Source organism: Oryza sativa, chromosome 1 (genome assembly GCF_034140825.1).
Source record: "Oryza sativa Japonica Group chromosome 1, ASM3414082v1".
Taxonomy (NCBI): domain Eukaryota; kingdom Viridiplantae; phylum Streptophyta; class Magnoliopsida; order Poales; family Poaceae; genus Oryza; species Oryza sativa.
The window spans coordinates 1,704,374-1,725,309 of record NC_089035.1 but is presented as its reverse complement, the minus strand read 5'-3'; the positions used below and the strand labels follow the sequence as shown (position 1 = coordinate 1,725,309).

The following is a 20,936-nucleotide window of genomic DNA, read 5'->3' as shown; positions in this document are numbered from 1 at the left end:
TGGATAGAAAGCTCAAAGTCTAGTTCCAGAAACTAGGCCTTGAGTTGAGCAACTTTGTCTCACTTTTATACAATCAGCTTTTGAAACTGCCACCATAAAGTGCAGCGGCTGAAGAACTTCCTGCAATCTCATGTGAAATTGCAGGCAATAGAGAGGAAGAGAAGGATAGATTGGCCATCTAATCTTCCTCTGAATACTGACTACTCCTACTTAGGTTAGGTACAGCCATTCTAGAACACTTCTTTGCAAGAATCATGGTACAAGATGGGCTAATAGCTTTATGTCGCTGCTTCAGGCGCAACTTCTTTTTTTTTCTTCGATAATGGAATCCAATCCGGCCTCTACATCAAAGATGTATCCGGGGCAATGTGTGAACGGTTTGCACCAGTGATTGGATGATCCAGTTCAAATCTTCTAGTCGGATCAAGGCATGGTGAATTTGGGGAAAGAGATGGAATTCCATCGAAATGGATGCATCAAAAGATGCCGCAGGTACAGATGAGTTGGGAGGCCTTTGTTCCTAGTAAAGCTGTGGGAAGTGGCTTTGGATCTTTCCTTTATTTAGCACTCTGGCTTTTGCTTTTTGTGGCACTCTTTTGTTCATGGTCCGCAGCAGCATACGTGTTGATCATTTCTCAACGCGACAGAGACATTCACAAATGGAAGAAGGCACCATGAATTTCATGCAAATTCACGCTGTTGGAGTATGACATCACTGGTTTTTCTTCCTTGTGAGGACTTGTGAGTGACGACTTCTTAGTGAGCATGCCCTGCTTGTTTGTTCTGTTTATTCATCCCAAGAACATATGGGTCACTTGTAACTTGTAACATATTCCGTGCCCTCGTCGATCTTGTTTTCTGAACCGTGACTGAGATGCAGGGATCTGCCTACTGTATGTCTGCACATCACTGCTTTTATTTTATGCCAGCGCGAACCACTAAGTTAGGAAGTTGCATCATCTGAAGAAGTGGTTCGTCAGTAACAACAACGCCTTTTCTTTTCATTTCTTTTCCTTTTAATATAAAGCAAAGAACGACCTCTCTTCTTTCTGGATAAATCGACAAAACAATTGTGGAAACGCAGCCCAACTATCTTGCTACACGTCTGTTTGGTAATTTGCAGCGTCGAAGTAGATGTGATCAAACTGCCAATTCAGATATTCAGAGATGCACGCGTCTTCAGAGAGAGAGCGTTGTGCGGTAGCTTCACGGAGCGGGTAGACCAACCCTCCCTACCCCAGCACACCCACCCCGTCTCAATTTTAATCACGAAGAAAAACACTAAACACGCAGCATGTTGTTCCATCACCGGCAATGCCACATCAGCATGAAAAGGGGTTATGGAATGCCAGGCATAGTTTACGTAGCGCCTTCGAAAGAATAGATCGACATATCTTGAGATTTACAAAGTCATCATGTAAAAATGGTAACTCCTCCGGAAGACTAGGTCGACATATCGTAAAAATGGTAACTCCTCCAGAAGACTAAGTCAAGATATCTTAAGATTAATGAAATCACCATGGGCGCCATCTGTGTTAAATCTAAGATTTGAACTCAAGTGGGCTATTTCCACCACAAGAAACCTAATCATGTTACAATCCTCACTAAATAATTAAATTGATAAATGTGATTGATTCTCAATCAACCGAGAATCGATTTCGTAGATATGCTACTGTTTTTGACCGTTTCGGATCATTTTCACCCTTACTAATATCAGTGGAACTTTCTTCTTCCAATCGTCCAATGTAGCCTTCGTTTGCAGCATATCTTGAGGAAAAGCTGGACGTGTGCGAATATTTGAGAGAGATGGAGGAGGGTGAGAGAGAGAGAACAAAGGTGTACGACAAGTCGAATGTTTTCGGGCACCAAATCACATGAAGCGAAAGGGACGCAAGACGCCGGCCGGTCGAAACGTGCAGCCCGTGGTGGCCATCCCCCAGCATGCAGTAGCAGTGCTGATCCGAACTTCCTTTTTTCCCTTTTGCGTTTCTGTGTGTTTTACATGAATCATGTAGCATGCATTTTTACTATACTATCTGCTACAGTGTGTGAATCGATTTGACCGTGTTAGCTTTTGGCGACAGGAAGAAAAGCTAAGCGTGACCACTAACATATACTCCCTATATACTCGTAAAGGAAATCATTTAGGACAATGCTTAAGTCAAACATGGGGAATATAAATCATGAATAACTCTCAAGTTGTTAAGTTTGAAAATGTAAAAATTATATGAATAGATTTGTCTTAAAAAATATTTTCATAAAAGTATACATACATCACTTTTCAATAAATATTTTTATAAAAACAAGAAGTCAAAGTTGTGTTTTGGAGACCGTGTCGCTGTCCAAAACGACTTCCTTTATAGGTACGGAGGGAGTATACTACTACTCCCACCTTCCAAAAATCCAAGACCTATTTCTTTCTGCATCAATACCAAGAAGTAATTAACTCACTCACCATGTGGCAAAACCAATGAACATACAACCAATAAGCACTAGAGTGGCTTCTTGGTTTTCGATCAACATTTAATTTAGCACATAGTGACTATAAATAGGACTTAGATTTTTGGAGAAACCAAAGAATGAAATAGTTCTTAGGTTTTTGGAAGGAGGGAGTATATCTTAAGATCCACCGGAGTGCTGTAGCTGGGATGCTGTCACAGTAGTGTCATTGGCATCTCCTTTTTTAACGGTCATAATCAAACATAGCGATGATTCATTAAATAGAGTAGAAAAAATTATAAAACTATTGTCATGTAAGACAATAGCTAGAAAAGAAGATTAACACTATGCACCGATAACGCCTACGTATAATCAAGGAGAAGATTAACACCGAATCGATCTCTACTGAGCGTGACCGGTTGCCGCTAGACTAATAAGAAAGTTATAGCCGAGACTGTCCAAACCTAAACTCTTCGGCCACCAACTCAAATCTATCCAAGATTTTGAGATCTCGTTGTTCAGCAATTTGCATGTTTATGATTCTAAACTTATAGCAACCAGTACCACGAAGGTTACACTCGCTGTGAGACTTAACGTCTTACTGCACGAGCTGACGATAGACATGCATCACCTGTATCGGCGTTCTTTTTTTTTTCTTTTTTTTTTTTGGAAGCCACCTGTATCGGCGTTCTGATGCCGCCTTCATGCGTCTTTGGATTGTCGTCTTCTTTGCAGAATTGCAGTTGAGGGCACAGCCCGGTAAGGTCAAACAAAACCCAATGAGTAATGGTGGGCCGGCCCATTCAGATTAAGGCCTATGTGCCGGCCATATAAATCCGGCCCGTTTGTCAAAATTGCTGCAGATCAGCATCTGCGTGGTCGTCTCGTCCCAAACCAGACACGGCCCAGTCAGATACTAGTATTGCCTGCCAGGCTGCTAACTACTCCTAGGTGGCTCCATAAGTGAGATTTGAGACTTGTGAGGGTACTTTGAGATACTCGTACGTACGTACAGTATCAAATAGTACTGTACTATACACTACTAGTACTCCAGTATTAGCCCGAGTACTAGTATCTTGTTCCATCACGTTGTGGAGTAGGACTGTAGGAGTATATCCCGTCACGTCAGACGGCCAAACGTGGGCGGTGAGACGAGCGAACACGGGCAGGTGCAGACGTGCAGCGCCTCCTCCTCTCGGCGCAGGACCCGGCCGACCACGAGGCAAGGCACGAGCCTCCTCTCGTCAAATCTGGTTGTTCTGGCAGAGTGGCGTGCCGTCCCGTCCGTGCAACGCATTGTAGGAGTATTATGCATGTTCCTGCATAAAAATACTCGTATTATTACGACTCGAGCGGCGTCAAGTTGGCAAGGTGTTGGGTCCCGTGGATCTGCGAGCCATTACTCACGCCTCTTTGCCGACATATGGCCACGCCCCTGTCGGCCCTTAAATGACCCTTAATCCATCGCTTTCTCGACTGAGATACGGCTAACACACACTTTCTCCTCCCGTCCCTTGTGCCACGATACAAATATACAATGCCGCTATCACCACTAGTATACACGTAAAATATCTGTCAACCACACGATCGATGCACGTCAAGTATACGCATACTCCGTCTGTAGTAGTAGTAAAAAAACACGAGACTAAAAAACACTAGTAATACCATGAAAAGTAGAGATTGGAGAGCTTTGGAAGCTAATAGTTGTACAAAGGAGTGGTTCACGATGTCGGCATGCGATTTTGCGTACGCAGACAGACAGGCGCACGCCCTCGTCGACGCCCAACCTCCCCAAGTTTCCGGGGGTTTCCACGTGAGCCGTCCCTCCATCACTGGCCGTTGCTACGCGCACATATCGTGGAAAAAAAAAACTGCCAAAGCCACACACCCTGGCCCGGTACGCTGCACAGCACGACTGCACCCAACAAAATATCAGGAGGATTACTACTGCTGCTCGTTTCCCTGTCTACAGTACAACCTCGTGCGCTTCATCAATTAATTAACTCGTTAATTTTCACTATCTGAAGGGAAAAAAAAAGCGGTTACCTACAACGTTGTGTGATTGGTGCGTTTACCGGTTGCAAGTTGCCTCGCCGCACGGGCTCCCGTCACGACTCGGACCTGGCCCGATACACCGCACGCCAGGACAGAGGAGGCGACGCGACCTGGTCCGCACATACCGGCTGCGCGCGCGCGCGGCGACGGCGGCGCGCCAAACCAGCCGAGCCACTCGATGCTGGAGTACACTACAAAAGCGCGAAGAGGCGGCCGCCTCGCTGCCAAAACACTCCCACTCTCACTGACTCACACCCCGTCACTCCCCTCTTCTCCTCACCTCGCCTCGCCGCGCCGCGCCGCGCGCTGAAGAGGAGGCATGAAGCGGACGAGAGCGCAGCAGCCGAAGCTCCAGGAGGGGCAGGACGGCGGCGGCGCGGCCGGGAACGCCAACCCGAAGCCGCAGCGGAGGGCGAAGCAGCCGAGGCAGCCCAAGGCGGCGTCGGCGGCAGCCAAGAAGGCGGCGGCGGCGGCGGCGGCGCGCGAGTCGTCGTCGTCGTCTGTGGGGGCGGGGGCGGCAGTGACATCCGCGGCGTCCTCCTCCTGCTCCTCCGGAGCGGACATGGCGCCCACCGTGCCCGACGTGTGTGGCGGCGGCGGCGGCGGCGCGGGATACGAGGCCGGGGCGGCGACCACCGTCGAGTGGGACCTCGACGGCGGGCTCAGCAACGGGTTGTCGTGGTGGACGTTCGGGGTGGAGGAGGAGAAGCTGCTGGGGTGGTTCCCCTTCGTGGAGGAGGACTTCCGCTGCCTCGGCGCCCGCGGCGACGCCGAGATGGCCTTCGACGACGACATTTGGAGGATCCACCAAATCTACGAGATACCCAATTACGCCGCCAAGTGATCGATCGGATTCATCTTTGGTTTTTTCCCCTAGATTACTTGGTAGTAATTGTTGCGTGGTACAGGAATCAATGTCGAGTGCGTAGCCAACAATGTGTTGACGAGGTTAGCTAGCTGGAGTAGCTGATGATGTGGTGGCATCTCAATTCCCAGATTGCAAATTGCTGCAATTCCAAATGCCCCTTCTTTGCATTCTTTGCCTGCTTGCTTTCGATCACACTTGACGTGGTATACCTTCCTTGATCAGCATGTCATCCCTGATCAGTGATCATTCAAAGTGGGGCTTGCTATCAACATTCGGAATTCTCTGTCCAGGCTGTAGAAAGGTGGAATGCAGTATTCCCAGCATTTTGCGGTTGACAGTTATGAAATGGATCGGGCTCGTGACAACTTTGTTATTTGTCGGTATTGAAAGATTTATTTATCAGTTCAATTTTCGTCCATCCCATACGATGGGAATGGGAGGCTTATTCAATTCCAACAATCGAGTAGTCTCTTTTAATAAAGAGGATGGCCGATATTTTAAGAGTTTGGGGCCATTGGAATGTGGAATAGATATTGCTCTTTTTAAACTAGTCGTTTTGATTATTTTTTTCCTAGATAAACTAAATCTATAAAAATAATCAGCAACATCAGCAACAAAATACTATTAGTTTAATTAAATATAATATTAAATATATTTTGGAATGTGGAATAGATATTGCTCTTTTTAAACTAGTCGTTTTGATCATTTTTTTCCTAGATAAACTAAATCTATAAAAATAATTAGCAACATCAGCAACAAAATACTATTAGTTTAATTAAATATAATATTAAATATATTTTGATAATATATGTATTCTGTCTTGGAAATGTTGTTCTACGTACATGATCAAACTTTAAAAAGTTCGATTAAAAAAATGTTAAAATAATTTTATAATATAAAACAAAGGGAGTCACAATGAGCTCCAATGAGAGGAGTCATCTAAATACTTATTAATTGCATATTTGCATTCACTTTTTGATTTTAATTAGATAAATTAAATATTTAATTAGAACTCAAGGAGTAATCTAAATACTTATTGGCTGCATATTTAAATTCACTTTTGATTTTATAATATCCAAAATGATTTAATTTTTCTTTAGTTTTGGTGACAAAACTTTTATGGATGGAGGGATTAAATCGTAACATATGGTTGTTGGTTGGTTATCATCTTACCTAATATGCTATTGATGGTGTGCCGCTATGGTTACTTGCCGTTGAAAGTAGTAGCCAAGCTCATATATTACGGATTTACTACCTCGTCCCCATATTATATAAGGGACGCAACCATTTTAATTTATTTTCGCAGTGTAGGTAATCTAAAGTATTAGCTACCTAATCTAACTCACATTCAAGTTTCTCCTCGTATTGCCCCCAACCACTTTTTCCCGGTATTTGCCAATTTTAAGTTTGGTAATTATCCAAATGCCTCTTTTAGATTCACGCTTAATATTTTACCACTGCAGAGAGGTGATTTCTTGACTATTTGCCACTTTTGTTCACGTGGCTTGCCATCGTGGCATGTCCGCGTGGAAAGCAACGTGGACCCCACCCGTTAGCCCTCCCCTTTTCTTCTTCTCCCTCTCTAGCCTTCGACGAGGTGAACCGGCGGCCGCGAAGCCAACGGGCGTAGGGCCAGCGGCCGGCGCGAGGTCGGCGGGCGTCGATGGCGCGGGTCTTGAGGAGGAGGAGGCTTGACGGAGACACCTCGTCCTCCCCTCCTCCAACTCCTCTCCTCCTCCAGCCAGACGAAGGATGGCGGCGGCGATGGATGAGGACTTCGCAAGGGCGGTGGAGGACGACCTCAAGCTGTCCAAGCGCCTCGTCCTCCCCGGCGGCCGCCCCCGCCCCGCCCCGTCGTTGTTGACCCGGCCGCTGTTAACAGCCCCGATGTGCCCAGCTACCAGCCACACGTATACGGCCGCCTCGACCCGCCCTAGCTCATCCCACTCCACAGGCGTGAGTCACCTCGTTGGAGGCCGGAGAGGGAAAAGCAGAGGGGAGGGGCTGTCAGGTGGGATCTACGTTGCTTCCCATGCGGGCATACCACGAAGGCACGCCACATAAGTAAAAGTGGCAAATAGTTAAGAAATCATCTCTCTCCAATGTCAAATTATTAAGCGCAAACCTAAAAGGAACATTTGGATAATTGCCAAACCTAAAAGTGGTAAATAGTTAAATTCCCCCCCCCCCCTTTTTCCACTCTTCCCTTGCCTCTACTGAATCATCCTCGGCGAGATGGATTTGGCAAGAGTTCAGTGGCTCGTCTCGGTGTACAAACTAAGTGAAAAGGTGGAGGAAACTGCCATGCATATGTGCATCCATGCCTTTCACAAATGCATTTCGGTAATCTGTTGGTATATACTCCCTCCGTATTTTAATGTATGACACCGTTGACTTTTTAATCAACGTTTGACCATTCGTCTTATTTAAAAAAATTATGTTATTATCATTTATTTTACCGTGACTTGATTTATCATCAAATGTTCTTTAAGCATGATATAAATATTTTTATATTTATAAAAAAAATTTGAATAAGACGAATGGTCAAACATTGATTAAAAAGTCAACGGCATCATACATTTAAATACGGAAGGGAGTAGTAGATAACAATGTCGCCCATGGAGGAGCTGGCGATTTTGCGCCCCCCCCCCCCCCTCCTCTCTCTCCTCTTGCCAGGTGAGGATGCCGCGCATGCACTACCAAATGTTTTAGAGTATAATTTGTTGCTGGGGTTTATGGAATCGTCGCCACAATGTTGTTTTGCACGTACTGAATAAGATCCTGTTTAGATGGGACTAAAACTTTTAAGCCTCTATCATATCGGATGGTTGGACACTAATTATAAATATTAAACGTGACTATTAATAAAACCCATCTATAATCTTGAACTAATTCGCAAGACGAATATATTGAGCCTAATTAATCCATGATTAGTCTATGTGATGCTACAGTAAACATTCTCTAATTATGGATTAATTAGACTTAAAAAATTTGTCTCGCAAATTAGCTTTCATTTATATAATTAGTTTTGTAAGTAGTCTATATTTAATATTCTAAATTAGTGTCTAAATACATAGACTAAATTTAAATCCTAGATCCAAACACCACGTAAGTCGCTACCTCGCCTTGTGACTATATTGAAGACGGCACACTTTGGGCGAGCATCTCCGACGATCGGCCAATTATTCTCTTGGAAGGAGTTACTTTCCTCCTCTCTTCCATAATTTGTACCCCTCCGTATTTTAATGTATGACGCCGTTGACTTTTTGACGAATGTTTGATCTTTCGTCTTATTCAAAAAAAATTATGTAATTATAATTTATTTTATTATGACTTGATTTATCATCAAATGTTTTTTAAGCATGACATAAGTATTTTTATATTTGCATAAAATTTTTGAAAAAGACGAGTAGTCAAACGTTGGTTAAAAAGTCAACGACGTCATACATTAAAATATGGAGGGAGTAATATGTAATTTGAACGATTTGCTGTGTGGATTTTCCCTCTAATTTAATAAAATTCAGGTATGACAACCCCCTCCCCCTCCTCCCGGGGACGGGTTTGATATTCTAAAAGAAAAAAAAATAGCCCATTTAGTACCGGTATGTCACACGCTACCAAACATGCCGGTGCACGCTGCCTGTGACGGCATAGTACTCCTTTGGCGGTAGCAGAGGTGTGTGCCTGTTGGGGCACGCGCACGTACAAAGGCAAAGCTACCATCCACCGTCCAAACTCGGCGATTTTGCCTTGGATTCGCCAAATTGACTGACGTGCTTGCTGCTGTCGTACAAACCGTCCGGGCGATCGATCGAGGTCGTCGATCGGTTCCGTGACACGATGGAACGGCCAGGCATGTTCATCCCGTGAACGATCTCGTAGACCACACTGTCTAGTACGCATGAGTCATGACACGGCTACTGGCCGTGCTACACTGCCTTTGTGCCTGGGAGTAGTCCCGGCCGGGCCGGAGTGTCACGCAGCAACACGTTGCGGCGCGCCGACATATGGGAAAGGGACGTGACCATGTGTGTGATTACTGATTAGCAATCGGTGTGTCTGGACTGCACTCCATTGCTCGCATGTTGTGCTGCATGCCTGCGTTGCGTTGGTCGCTTGCTCGACCTGGCTGGCATTGTTTTATGGGCAACCGCAGTTGCATGCGCAATCCAATCCAATCGATCGCAGCCGATCGTCGCTTTTGCCTTTATGTAGGAGTGAGTACTCTGCTCCACCCTCGCTGAATCCTTTTCTTTGACTACTGCTGGGCCACTATTCCGGCTACCAACACAAAGACCAGACTGGCTGTCAGTTAAAAGCGGCTCCAATGTTCATTTGTTCGGTTTCCGGCCTGAGCACGAGCTACTCCAGCTGTTGCCAATCATTAGGCGCCACTAAAAATGATTCCGGCGGAGATTGCGCCCCTTTACAACGCTCACGCCGTGTCCCTTGATCCTTGTAACACTGTATAATTACGTGCACCATTGCGCACGCACGGATCACGCCGTACCGAATGGCAGTGTCGGCAGGGATACGTTCGTACAGCGAGACGGAGACGGAGATGGTCCAGTCCAGCCACGGTGGGCGACAGGGACGCCTGTGGCAACCGTCGGCGTCGCACGTACATACAGCACGTACCGACGGAAAGGGATGGCAGTGGTGGTGGTGGTGGTCACAGGCTGTGGTGGCGGAGGGCGGCAAGGCAGGCAGGCGAGCGAAAGGAATACCGAGACGGAGACCCCAATCCGTGCGTTGCGGTCCATGGCTGGTACGTGCTGCGACTGCGATCCGGTTGCGGACGGTCCAGCCAGCGCCAGCCACGGACGGCCAAAGTTTCGGCTGGATCACCGGGTCGCCCGCTTGGGCTGGACCACCGGCGGCGACCCGTTGTCACGTGACGGATGGCTGGATTGATGTAGGACTAGTACTACTAGTACGATGGTAGTACGAATATGATATCCATCCAACGTCCTGCGTGATGTGTGCGCGGTGGATGCGATGCGATGCAGTCGGCAGCCAGGGCAGAAGGCAGCAGCAATCGTTGGTTCCATCGATCACCTGGGTTTTGGCTTGGCGCTTCTCTCCGGCTTTTGGCGGGCAGCTAGCGCAGCAGCTTCTGGCGTCCGATGGAGACGCGACGAGGCCAGCCCAACCCTGCCGCCGCGCCAGCCATGGAACAGTACAACTTGTGGAGCAGTAGTACGTGCACCATCGAGATCGGTTTTGGATTCTGATTGCACGGACCGATCGACGCAGAGCGCTGCACTGCCCCGCACCGGCCGCGGCTTGACCGGACACGGGCCTCTGCACTGCATGTGACCAGCGATCCGGACTGCCAGGGAACGAGAAGACAGATCAGTCGCCGGAAAATGTCAGGTCCTCGTCCTCGCCATGTTACCCCTACCACAACTGCTCCCTGTCCAGTGTCCACCACCACGGTAAAAAAAAAAAAAAGCGACGAAAACGACAATGCGCACCCTGTAAAAATAACACAGTTTTTTTTACAGCGGTGATTCTGACCCCTTTGAAGGCTCATCCCCGACAGGGGCATGCGAGAGAGAGAGAGAGAGAGATCGGTCATCGACCTCGATCCACGAGACGGTGGCAGTCTGGCATGGCCGAACAGAGCATTGGACGTGGTGTGCTTGCGCGGAAGCCTTATCGCGGACGCTTTCTCTGACGACCCTTTCACTGCACGGTGGCCCCCGCCGTTGCCGGCGAAGTACTACTAGGCCTCGGCTCCCGGACTCTAGACCAGCTACGGCTTCCTCGTATTGGGAGGGACCCATCCACACGCAGGCTTTAAAATATCGCGGGAAGGACCAAAAAAAAAAAACAAGAAGAAAACGCCTTTCGCCCCAAACCGGGGCTTGGCTCTTCTGTAGCTGCACGGGTTTCGCGGCAAAAGTAGCTGTCCTTGCGTTGGCTCGTGGCTTGTCGATCTCGCGCGCGGCAACTACGGATCGTGCATGGATGGACGCGGAGAGCCTCTCGTGTGCTGAACCGCGCGGCACACCGCAAGCGAGAGTTGGTTAGTCTTTGGCCGGGGCTCGAACTCTATTGATCAGAGCAAGTACACCGTCTTGGACTCTGCCAGTACAGTTTTGGTGATGTGCAGTGCCCGGAAAACCGGGCTAACGTCCAAACGGATGCCGAGTATTGGCAAACATGGTCGTCGTCGCATCACGTACGCCACTAGCCAAGCCAAATCGAGGAAATTATTGTTGGTGAGCACATAAATTCCAGAAAAGCAAGTAACTCCGTCGACCATTCTCGGTGTGTCGGCACGATCACTTTCTACAACCGCCTGCGCCAACGATCGCAAAAACGAATCCGGAAATCCACCACCACTAAGCGCCGATAAGGAGGCAAAATAAAGGTGATACGAAAGGCTTGAACCGGACATCCCCAACAAACCTCGGCGCGATGGTGAAACCGGGCATCCAAGTGGATCCGGGCTTGCGGCGGCTGCGGAGGCGGTGCGGTGGGTTTCGTCGCGCGGCAATGGGGTCGTGTGTCGTCGTCAGTCGCGGGTCAGCGCCTCGAGCGGCACGAAAGGTGCGGTGCGGAGTTTTGCGGACCGCGACCGCGCGCTGCGGCTGCAATGCAACTGGCCTGACCTGACAACGGCGCGGCGCCCGCTCTGTGTTTTGGGGTCCGGTTGGTTGGCTGGTTCGGCGTCGCGTGGTGTGCCGTTCGGCAACTTGTGCTCTGCCCGCGCGCGGCGCGGCTGCAGCTGCATGGCGGCCGACTCCTCATCGGGCCTCGGCGCGGCGTGGCGTGATTTGGCGCCGCGCGGCTCACGAGTGGGGGGGACGTGACCTGACGTGACGGGAGCCGCGCGTCGCTTTCGGGTGTCGTCCGGCGCGGAGCACGGACAAGGAGCAGAGCGGCCACAGCAATTTGCAGTGAGATAACCTTCCAGACTTGAGATAACCTTCGCCTGCCGACTCGATTAGCACGAGGACGAGGAGTACGTACTTGACGTCGACATCGCAACTCAGAATCGGTTCGAGGACACAATTTGCAGGTGGTTAGAAAAAGACGGAACCGAATAGACTAAGACTAAAAGATTCGGTCATCAATTCGGTTAGTCTTCTCGGTTAACTGAATAGACAAAAAAGACTTAATTATAGAAAAATATCTAAATGTAACCTATAATCCACTATGTTTAATAGGATTAAACTCTAATTTTCACACTCCTACTTCTTCTAAGCATGTAACCTAATAAGAGTTTTTACTCATAAGTGCTTACGATTTTTTTTTGTGATTTTTGTGTTGAAAATTTCCATTATTTCTTTGCATATATGAAAATGTTGTTAAATTTCGGTTTGGACCGAGACCGAGATTGAGACTGAATTTGTCGGTCCTGATATTTTTGCGCTGAAATTCGGTCTTCACTTTTCAAAAACTAAAAAGACCGAAAACCGAGACCGAAATTTTCGATTAGACCGAATGCCCATCCCTACTTGATAACCTTCGCCCGTCGACTCGATTAGCACGAGGATGAGGAGTACGTACTTTACCACTTTACCAGCTCTTATACATAATCAGATTAATATTCAAATTAGTACTCCCTATGTGCCAAAATATAATAATTTTTAGCTATAAATCTAGAAACACAGTTATTTCAATTCATAGCTAAAAATGCTTATATTTTGGGACGAAGGTAGTAGTTTTTTTACAGAGGAAGTAATACTATTATCTGATCCATATTAAGTTTATTTCCACTCATACTATCATTTATCTAAAATAAGTTTCCTTTTAAATAATCATTGCATAGAAATTTATGAAAGTAGAGAATAATTGTATTGGAAATAGATAAAGTGGTGAATAGTTGCATTGAGATTTGATAAACTATAAACATTCAAGTCTTTTTGTTATTTTTTATTGGAATGCATGTAAAATTAATTTATTCTAAATTTAAGTCGTTGATAAACGAAACTGAGATGTGTAGAGCGGAGAAATACGCGCATTTTTCATGGCAAAATCTAAACCGAGAAGCCTCTCAGTTTAGCGTTAACCAGCGACGAACCAATTTGTAAGAAGGACTGCTACACGTGCTGACATGCATGCTTGTTTTTCCTCTTAGACATGCATGTGTTTTTCTTCCTTCTTATAAAATTTTCTCTCAAATTACTTATCCGATCTAAAATTCGATTACACCAGTGTGTTCGTTACAATTAAATCTTCACAAAAAGATCTTACATGATTATATTACGATGAAAAAATATTTATATTTTTGAATTACTTTTATTATAACATAAGTTACTTTTATCATATATATATAAGTTACTTTTAGATTCGACTAAGTTACTTCTTAGACATATAAAAGTAAATTCAATAAAGTCTAAAAGTAATTTATATATATTATAAAAGTATCTTAAAACAAAACGGAAACATACTATATTGCATTTTTCAAGTTGAAAGGAAACACTAGATGGAGTACAAACCAGCTACCACTAGTTGTGTAGTCACGTCCAATGAAAAAAGGCATGCATTAAAGTTACTTTCCTTTTGTTATAAGTTACTTCTATAATATATGTAAATTACTTTTAAACCTTATTGAATTTACTTTTATATATCGAAGAAGTAATTTAGTGAAATCTAAAAGTAATTTAGATATATTATAAAAGTAATTTATAATTTTTCATCAAAATATAATCACGTGAGATATTGTTATAAAGATATAATTGTTACGATACAACGGTGTAATCGGATCGTAAATTGGATGAGTAGTTTAAGAGAAAATTTTATTTGAAGTATAGATGGATAGGAACTCTTATAGATAGAGTGGTAGCTGATTTAGACAAACTAGTTACCACTAGCCGTGTAATTTTTCAGGGTTGTACACAACTACTATGCCTCTCGTGACGTGACGGTGGTGGTAGCCACGCACTATCCCACCTTTGTATTTGGTCCACAAATGTTGTTCACGGGTTTGTCAAAAGTTTCTGATGGGCTTATTTCCTTATGGGCCACATGCTGCGGTATGACATGACCATTCCTTATCAAGGGCTTCAAATAACTATGGCCCGAATAATTTTCCTGATGAACCAAGCCTGCAGCAACCATCGGTTTGTTTCGTACCAAACCACAGAGAAAAATTCCGAACATAAAACCGTGAAGTAGGTCACAAAACAGCTTTCCAAAAAATACTAAAACGTTCAAATCAGAGTTCATATGCAAAATTCACTCTTATCATTTTTGTGATGGACAGTCTAAGCTGTCCAAGCATAATCCGAATTAAATTCAAACTTTGTTACCTTCGACTTCCTCCTTTGGAAAGAGTAAAGAGACGGGAGATGTAATATATTTCTACTAGGGACTGCCTATACATTATGTGACAGATTTTCTAGTATTATCTACTCTCTCTCAAGTTAGTACCACTCTCTCAAGTATTCGTGAGGGCATTCGTACCGCAAATCCGCAATCTAGCCGATGTTCTTTCGACTGTCTCCCTTGTGCGCACATGTAAGAGTCAGAAAGAAGGATATATGTTTAGAATCATGTTTTATTTCCACAAGGATTCAAATGCAGAAGAGAATCAGAGATGGTGGTGTGTCGTTGAACACGTTGACATAACCTTGCTGATCTAGAACCTAAAATAATCAGAGAGACAGAATGGAGAAATGCAGATGAAAGCATAAGAAAGCTTCGATCTATGCTTCGATCTGCATGTTCCAAGTCATGGTGAAGCTCTTGCCCAGCGGCAATGCCAGCCCTCCCACCTCCACCATCACGCTCTTCTTGTGTCCCTCCACGTCGCGGTGCCCGTGCAGCTCCGCCTCGGCACCTGCAAAGTACGGCCTCGACGTTGCAATGGCGGTGGCGTTCGCGCCATCGACATGGACGGCGAGGTCCCTGCCTGTTCCCTCCAGTCCGAGCACGGACAGCTTCTCGATGAGGAGCCCCTTCTGCAAGCTGTAGCTGCCTAGCTCCACCTCCGACCTCACCGTCACCGCCTTGCCGCGCACCGTCGCGTAGAAGCGGACGTACGTCGCCTGCCCCTCCGCGAGCACCATCTCCGGCCGCTCGTCGTCGTCGACGTACACGGCGCCCTCGGCCTCCGCCTCGGTGGCGCCGAACGGGAACGCGACCACCAGCGTGAACGGCGTCGCGCGGGCCTCCTTGGAGATCGTCCCGCCGCGCTGCATCGGGAGGATCGTGTTCTGGAACACGTGCACGTTGATCTCGTTGAGCGGCGCGTCCAGCTTCACGGCGCCCTCGCCCCTGGACACCACCACCTTGGTCGTGTCGAACAGGTTGTACCAGCTCCCCGGCGGGAACATGGCGCTCACCGAGGTGGCGCCCTGCTCGAGCACCGGCGACACCATGACGCTCGCGCCGAGCAGGTACTGCGTGCTCAGCCCGTAGCACGGCGTGAAGTCCGGGAACGAGAAGAACACCGGCCGCGCCACCGGAGCGCCGGTGAGATGCGCCTGGTAGTTGAGCGTGTACAGGTAAGGGAGCAGCCTGTACCGCATGCCGAGCGCGTTCCGAGCCGACTTGGCCACGGACTCCCACACATACAGCTCCTGCCTCGGCGACGCGAAGTTGGCATGGTCCCTGGAGAACGGGTAGAACGCGCCGAGCTCGATCCACCGGTTGCAGAGCTCCTCCGTCGGCTGCGGGTAGAACCCGCAGATGTCGGCGCCGACCATCGGCATGCCGAAGATGCCGAAGTTGAGCATGGTGGAGATGGAGTAGCGGAGATTCTCCCAGGTGCCCTTGTTGTCGCCGGTCCAGTGCGCGGCGTAGGCGCCCGACCCGACGAACGTAGAGCGCGTCAGGATGAACGGCCGCTTGCCCTGGAGCCCCTGCAGCGCCTGGTGCGTCGCGATGGCCTGCGAGAATCCATACAGGCTGTGCGCATTGTACTCCAGGATGCCATTGTAGTGCGTCGCGCTGGTGGCGATGGTGTTGAAGCCGAGCCGCGCCGTCTGGCCGGAGGCGTTGATCTTGTACGGCGGCTCGTCCCACCTGGTGTTCGTCAGGTTCTTGCAGTCCAAGCAGCACACCCATGGCGTCGTCGTGTTGGGCAGAGGGCACAGGTGCGTCGTCGGGATCTCGCATTTCCCGGTGCAGAAGTTGGATGCCTCGTTCATGTCGATCCAGAGGCCATCCACGGGCACAAGGTCATGAAACCTCCTCACCTCGTCGATCCACCACGAGACGCCATTGGGGTTGAGGAAGTCCGGGAAGTAGACGGGGCCGGGCCACACCTGCGCCAGGTATGGCTTCCCGTCCAGCTTGATGAAGACGTCGCCCTGCATGCCGCGCTGGTACACGCCATAGGTGTTGTTCACGGCGATGCCGGGGTCGATGAGGACAATGTACTTCATGCCCTGTGCATGGATCTTGTCAAGGAATTCCAGCAGCTTGGGACGCGGGTAGTTCACGGGATCAAGGGTGAAATCCTTCGCGGCGTCCATGTGATCGTCGTCGTTCCAGATCACGTCGAGGGGGATTTGCGCGTTCCGGTAGCCCTCCACGACGCCCTCGACCACTGACAAGTTCTTGTATCCCCATCTGCATTGGTGGAACCCTGAGAACAAGCATGTGAGAAGAACATTAGAGAGTCGCATCGTTATCTGAAACGAATTATTTGGTATTTGCATATTTGTTTTGCAGTACAATTTAGAGCACCGACTCTGCATTTTTTTTTGTTGGTTAATTACTGTCTTGATCTGATCCTGTGCAGCGGGAGCCATATTTTATCGATGTGCTGACAGTTAAAGTTAGTACTTATGATCTGCATCTGGCAATATGTGCATCTAAACAGTGTTTACTGTCGTGATAACAAGGGAGTACTACTTTGTTGAAAGCAAAATGACAACACATGGTATTGCAGGAAATGCCTAGGCAAGACAACTGATGTGTTGCTGATTGTTTCTCTCGTCTCTGATCATTTTGAGTGAGCTGGGTAGATCAGTAGGGCACTAGTATAACTTATGAAAAACATTGTCAGTGTCATATTCTACAGAGTAACAATGCAACTCCAGAAACTATTCCTAGCAGCTGGCATGACTTCATTCTGGAGTAGCATCTATTGGAACTACTAAACCCTGCAGGGGAATATTGCATCTATTGGAAACCAGTTACTAATTGCAATCAACTACTACAGGTGAAAAATGCCATATTGCATAGTAAGAATTGACTGAAGACAAATGAACCCACAATCAAACTGCCCCCCTGCTGTCCCCAAATTCCAAAAAGCCTAAATTAGCGTGTGCCATGTGACCAACATCCCATACCCCTGCTGTCTCCAAATATTGGAGATTTGGAGTATCTCATCATTGAATCTGGATGGTACTACTATAAAATTAGCTAATCATAGTACTAATAAATATACTCCAGTATTGATGGATGGATCAAACTATACAGACAAAACAAAACTAATAAAACTACCAGACAAAACGTAATTAAAGGACACCAGAACTCATCCAAAAATGATGAAAAAACAAAGAAAATGAAGTTGGGCAGTAGTTACCAAATGCCCAGTACGGCATTGGGGCTGGTCGTCCGATCATGGACGTGTACTGATCCACCACGGCCAACGGCGTCGGCCCGGAGAAGAGGTAGAAATCGAGGAGGCCACCGATGACCTTGTACGTCAGCGACGTCCCCCTGTAGAACACGTCCATGCCGTTGCTGTTCAGCAGCAGCACGGCGTGCGCGACGCCATGGCCGCCACGGCTCCTGAGGTCCACGTACACCGGGTGCGAGCCGTAGAGGTCGGTGTTGAGGTTGATCGCCGAGATGTCCGTGGTGTAGATGGTGTACGGGTCGTTGGGGCGCAGCCGGATGCCGCCCGGCTGCGTGTTCTCGCCGAGGCCGTACAGCGCCGCGTCCCTGGGCAGCGACGTCGACGCCTCGATGTACTGGTCCTTGAACACCAGCGCGCCGCAGCTGGTGTTGAAGAGCGCCTCGCGGCTGGACTTCCGGTGCACCGCGAACCAGAACGGGTCGCGGCCGTAGGTGAACACGAGCTCCTCACCCGGGTACTCGCCGGCGGCGAAGGGCACGCCGGTGATCCTCCCGCCGGTGACGGGCGGGGCTGGCTCCCTCTGGAGAAGGTTGTAGGGGACCTCCCACCTCGGCTTGTCTGCGTCCGTGATCTGGACTCGTATCCTGTCCTTGGTCTCGTGCCTGCGCAGCATTGCAATTTCGCCATTAGAGCGCTAGCGTTGAATATGACTCAGTAATCTTTAGAACATATGGAAATCATGCTGTGAAGCAGCAGGAGCACGATGAGTACATTGTAACATAATATATAAAAAAAATTGAGCAAAGCATCGAACTTTTGTGGTCCAATCTTACTTCTTCGAGCAGTAGTTCAATCGAGCTTGATTATGATATGCAAGATCAGAAATGCAAGTCGTTCTTTATTACTATTGAAGAAAAGATGCAACTAAACTATCAATTGTTACAGCCACGAACATTCTCCTCAAATGTAAGTACTATCACTTACTCTATTAGATAACAATTGGGAGGGAGCCAAATCAATGGAACATGTATAGAACACTGTGCACAGAAAGATCAAGGCATGTGGAATCGAACAACAAGTGATCACTAGTCGCATAAAAAAGATTTTACTCTGTTCTTACTTGACATAGAGCCTGAGGAGAGGGATGTCCGGGCCGTAGGTGGAGGTGCGCTGCTTCACCTGCAGGTATCCAACGAGAGCTCCTCCCTCGGGGTGCTCGACCAGGGACACAAGCTTGTACCCGGACCCAACCTTGGGTGGTGCTGCGGCAAACACGCCATTGCTGCTCGCCAAGGTCAGGAAGAGGAGACACAACGGGATGCAGGAGATGGCCGCACGGGACGAAGAAGAGAGAGACGCCAGCATTTCTCGCATTTCTTCTCCCTCCTTCCTCTGTTAATTTCCTCTCACCCTCTCCCTTTGTACAGAGAGAGCAGTAGACTGTGTCACACACACAGCTCACAGCTCATCTGTGAGCCTGGAGATAGGAGAGGAGAGGAGTGTGTGTTGTGCTGTGCATACGAGTAAATGTGCAGGGAGAGGGACGCTGAGCAGTGTCAGTACTCCTCCTCTACTGCACTGCATGCATTGAGTGGCATGCATGTTCATTGGATGGGGCGCTTTTTTTCTCTGTTTTATAGGCCCCATATCCAATCGGAGTGCTCTGTCGCTATGACTGACAGGGGGTCCAGCTGAGTGATACTGTGATACTAGCGCATCACCAATCGGGGTATTAGATTTAAATAAATCAACTTTTATTATAACAATCCTCGCAATATATATATATATATATATACAAAGTAGTATTAGGCAAAAAAGAAAAGAAAAGTAGATATAGATAATATTGTTTACTTTATATGGGTATCTTTTATTATTTCTCTTACATAATATTATTAGATGGCTGAATAAAATATTACTCGCTCTATCGGTCCCAAAATATAACAAATTTTAGCCCTTACGGTTTATCCCAAAATATAACAATTTATTCACCAACATTATTTTCTCAATCAATTACAACCCTCCACTGTTCAATCTTCTTACCTACCTCCCCTTCTCTACCAAGCATAATATTCTCTCATTTAATTCTACGTACTTTCTTATAACTCTTGTCCAACCCTAAAAAAATCCTTACATTTTGGGGCGGATGGAGTATTACCTATGTACTATTTTTGCACCACATTGTTAATGACATAAGGGAATAAACAACTCTTCCTGCTAACGTGTGACCTCGCTCAGCCACGTTGGCGAAGAGTTGACGTGGAGGAGAGAGGGAAAAAAGCGAATGGCTTGCAAAGGTTTCTCGTGTCTTATAGAAGGCATGATAGCCTCGACACATACACGTAGTGAGTAGAGACATGGCCTGAGCATCTTGTTGTGTAGCTTCGTCGCTTTGCCACGTGTTCCACAATTGCGCCAACGACCGAACAAATTGGATCTAACTATAGTTTCGAAGAAGAGAGGAGTATGTAACAATTGGAAGGCATACCAGGATGACCGAGAGGACCTTACCACAGTCGCCATCACCATTGGGATTGCTGGCAAGAGCTCATGGCTTGATGTTTCTCCACCCTACTCATATAAACTGGAGCTCCTCACCTTTTCCCGTCGCATTCGTCATTTTTTTTTCACAAATTGTATGGTATTCTCACATGATTCAAAAGGGGATTATGAAGTCAGGTCTAGGGCTCAAACTGCCGATGCCTTGTGCCATCATTGAGTGGGAGGATGGATTGCACTAGAATGTGAAGAAATTTTAAAAATAGGTTACTGATGGGGCAATTGGTCCTCTGGAATGTCGTTAAATGTTGAACGGTTGATGCATATACTTAATTATAAATGGAAAAGATTCTTTTATATATGTTAGGAGTGAAAAATTGTAAGAATAAAAAATCAACATCAGTTATAATGCTAAATCATTAATTATAGTAGTATGTTATACTACTATTAACATACTACTATATATGAGTTATTTGCATGATGATTACGTAGACACTAGACATGCAAGCGGGCCAACCCGTGAACCCGCTTATAGGTAAAATTAGTGAGTAACCCGCGGGTTGACTTGAGGGTTACCTACTAATTTTG

The 20,936-nt window shown here is 47.1% G+C and overlaps 2 protein-coding genes across 2 annotated transcripts; one reads left to right on the top strand and one right to left on the bottom strand.

Moving 5' to 3' along the window:
* The first annotated feature begins 4,717 nt into the window (after nt 1–4,717).
* LOC4325978 (uncharacterized) lies at nt 4,718–5,735 on the top strand. Its single transcript, XM_015776056.3, has one exon. It carries the CDS (start codon nt 4,814–4,816, stop codon nt 5,336–5,338), a length of 525 nt encoding a protein of 174 aa, XP_015631542.1. The 5' UTR covers nt 4,718–4,813; the 3' UTR covers nt 5,339–5,735.
* A 9,125-nt stretch (nt 5,736–14,860) lies between these two features.
* LOC4325976 (alpha-xylosidase 1) lies at nt 14,861–19,246 on the bottom strand. Its single transcript, XM_015766887.3, has 3 exons — nt 18,973–19,246; nt 17,856–18,514; nt 14,861–16,910 (listed from the first exon to the last, which is right to left on the bottom strand). Exons 1-3 carry the CDS (start codon nt 19,224–19,226, stop codon nt 15,025–15,027), a joined length of 2,799 nt encoding a protein of 932 aa, XP_015622373.1. The 5' UTR covers nt 19,227–19,246; the 3' UTR covers nt 14,861–15,024.
* Nucleotides 19,247–20,936: the final 1,690 nt, after the last annotated feature.

Coding starts and splice junctions, on each gene's coding strand:
- LOC4325978 (XM_015776056.3), top strand. CDS start 4,814: ATGAAGCGGACGAGAGCGCAGCAGCCGAAGCTCCAGGAGGGGCAGGAC.
- LOC4325976 (XM_015766887.3), bottom strand. CDS start 19,226: ATGCGAGAAATGCTGGCGTCTCTCTCTTCTTCGTCCCGTGCGGCCATC. Junction 18,515..18,972: donor CTCCTCAGGCTCTATGTCAA/GTAAGAACAGAG, acceptor AATGCTGCGCAG/GCACGAGACCAAGGACAGGA. Junction 16,911..17,855: donor AATGCCGTACTGGGCATTTG/GTAACTACTGCC, acceptor GCTTGTTCTCAG/GGTTCCACCAATGCAGATGG.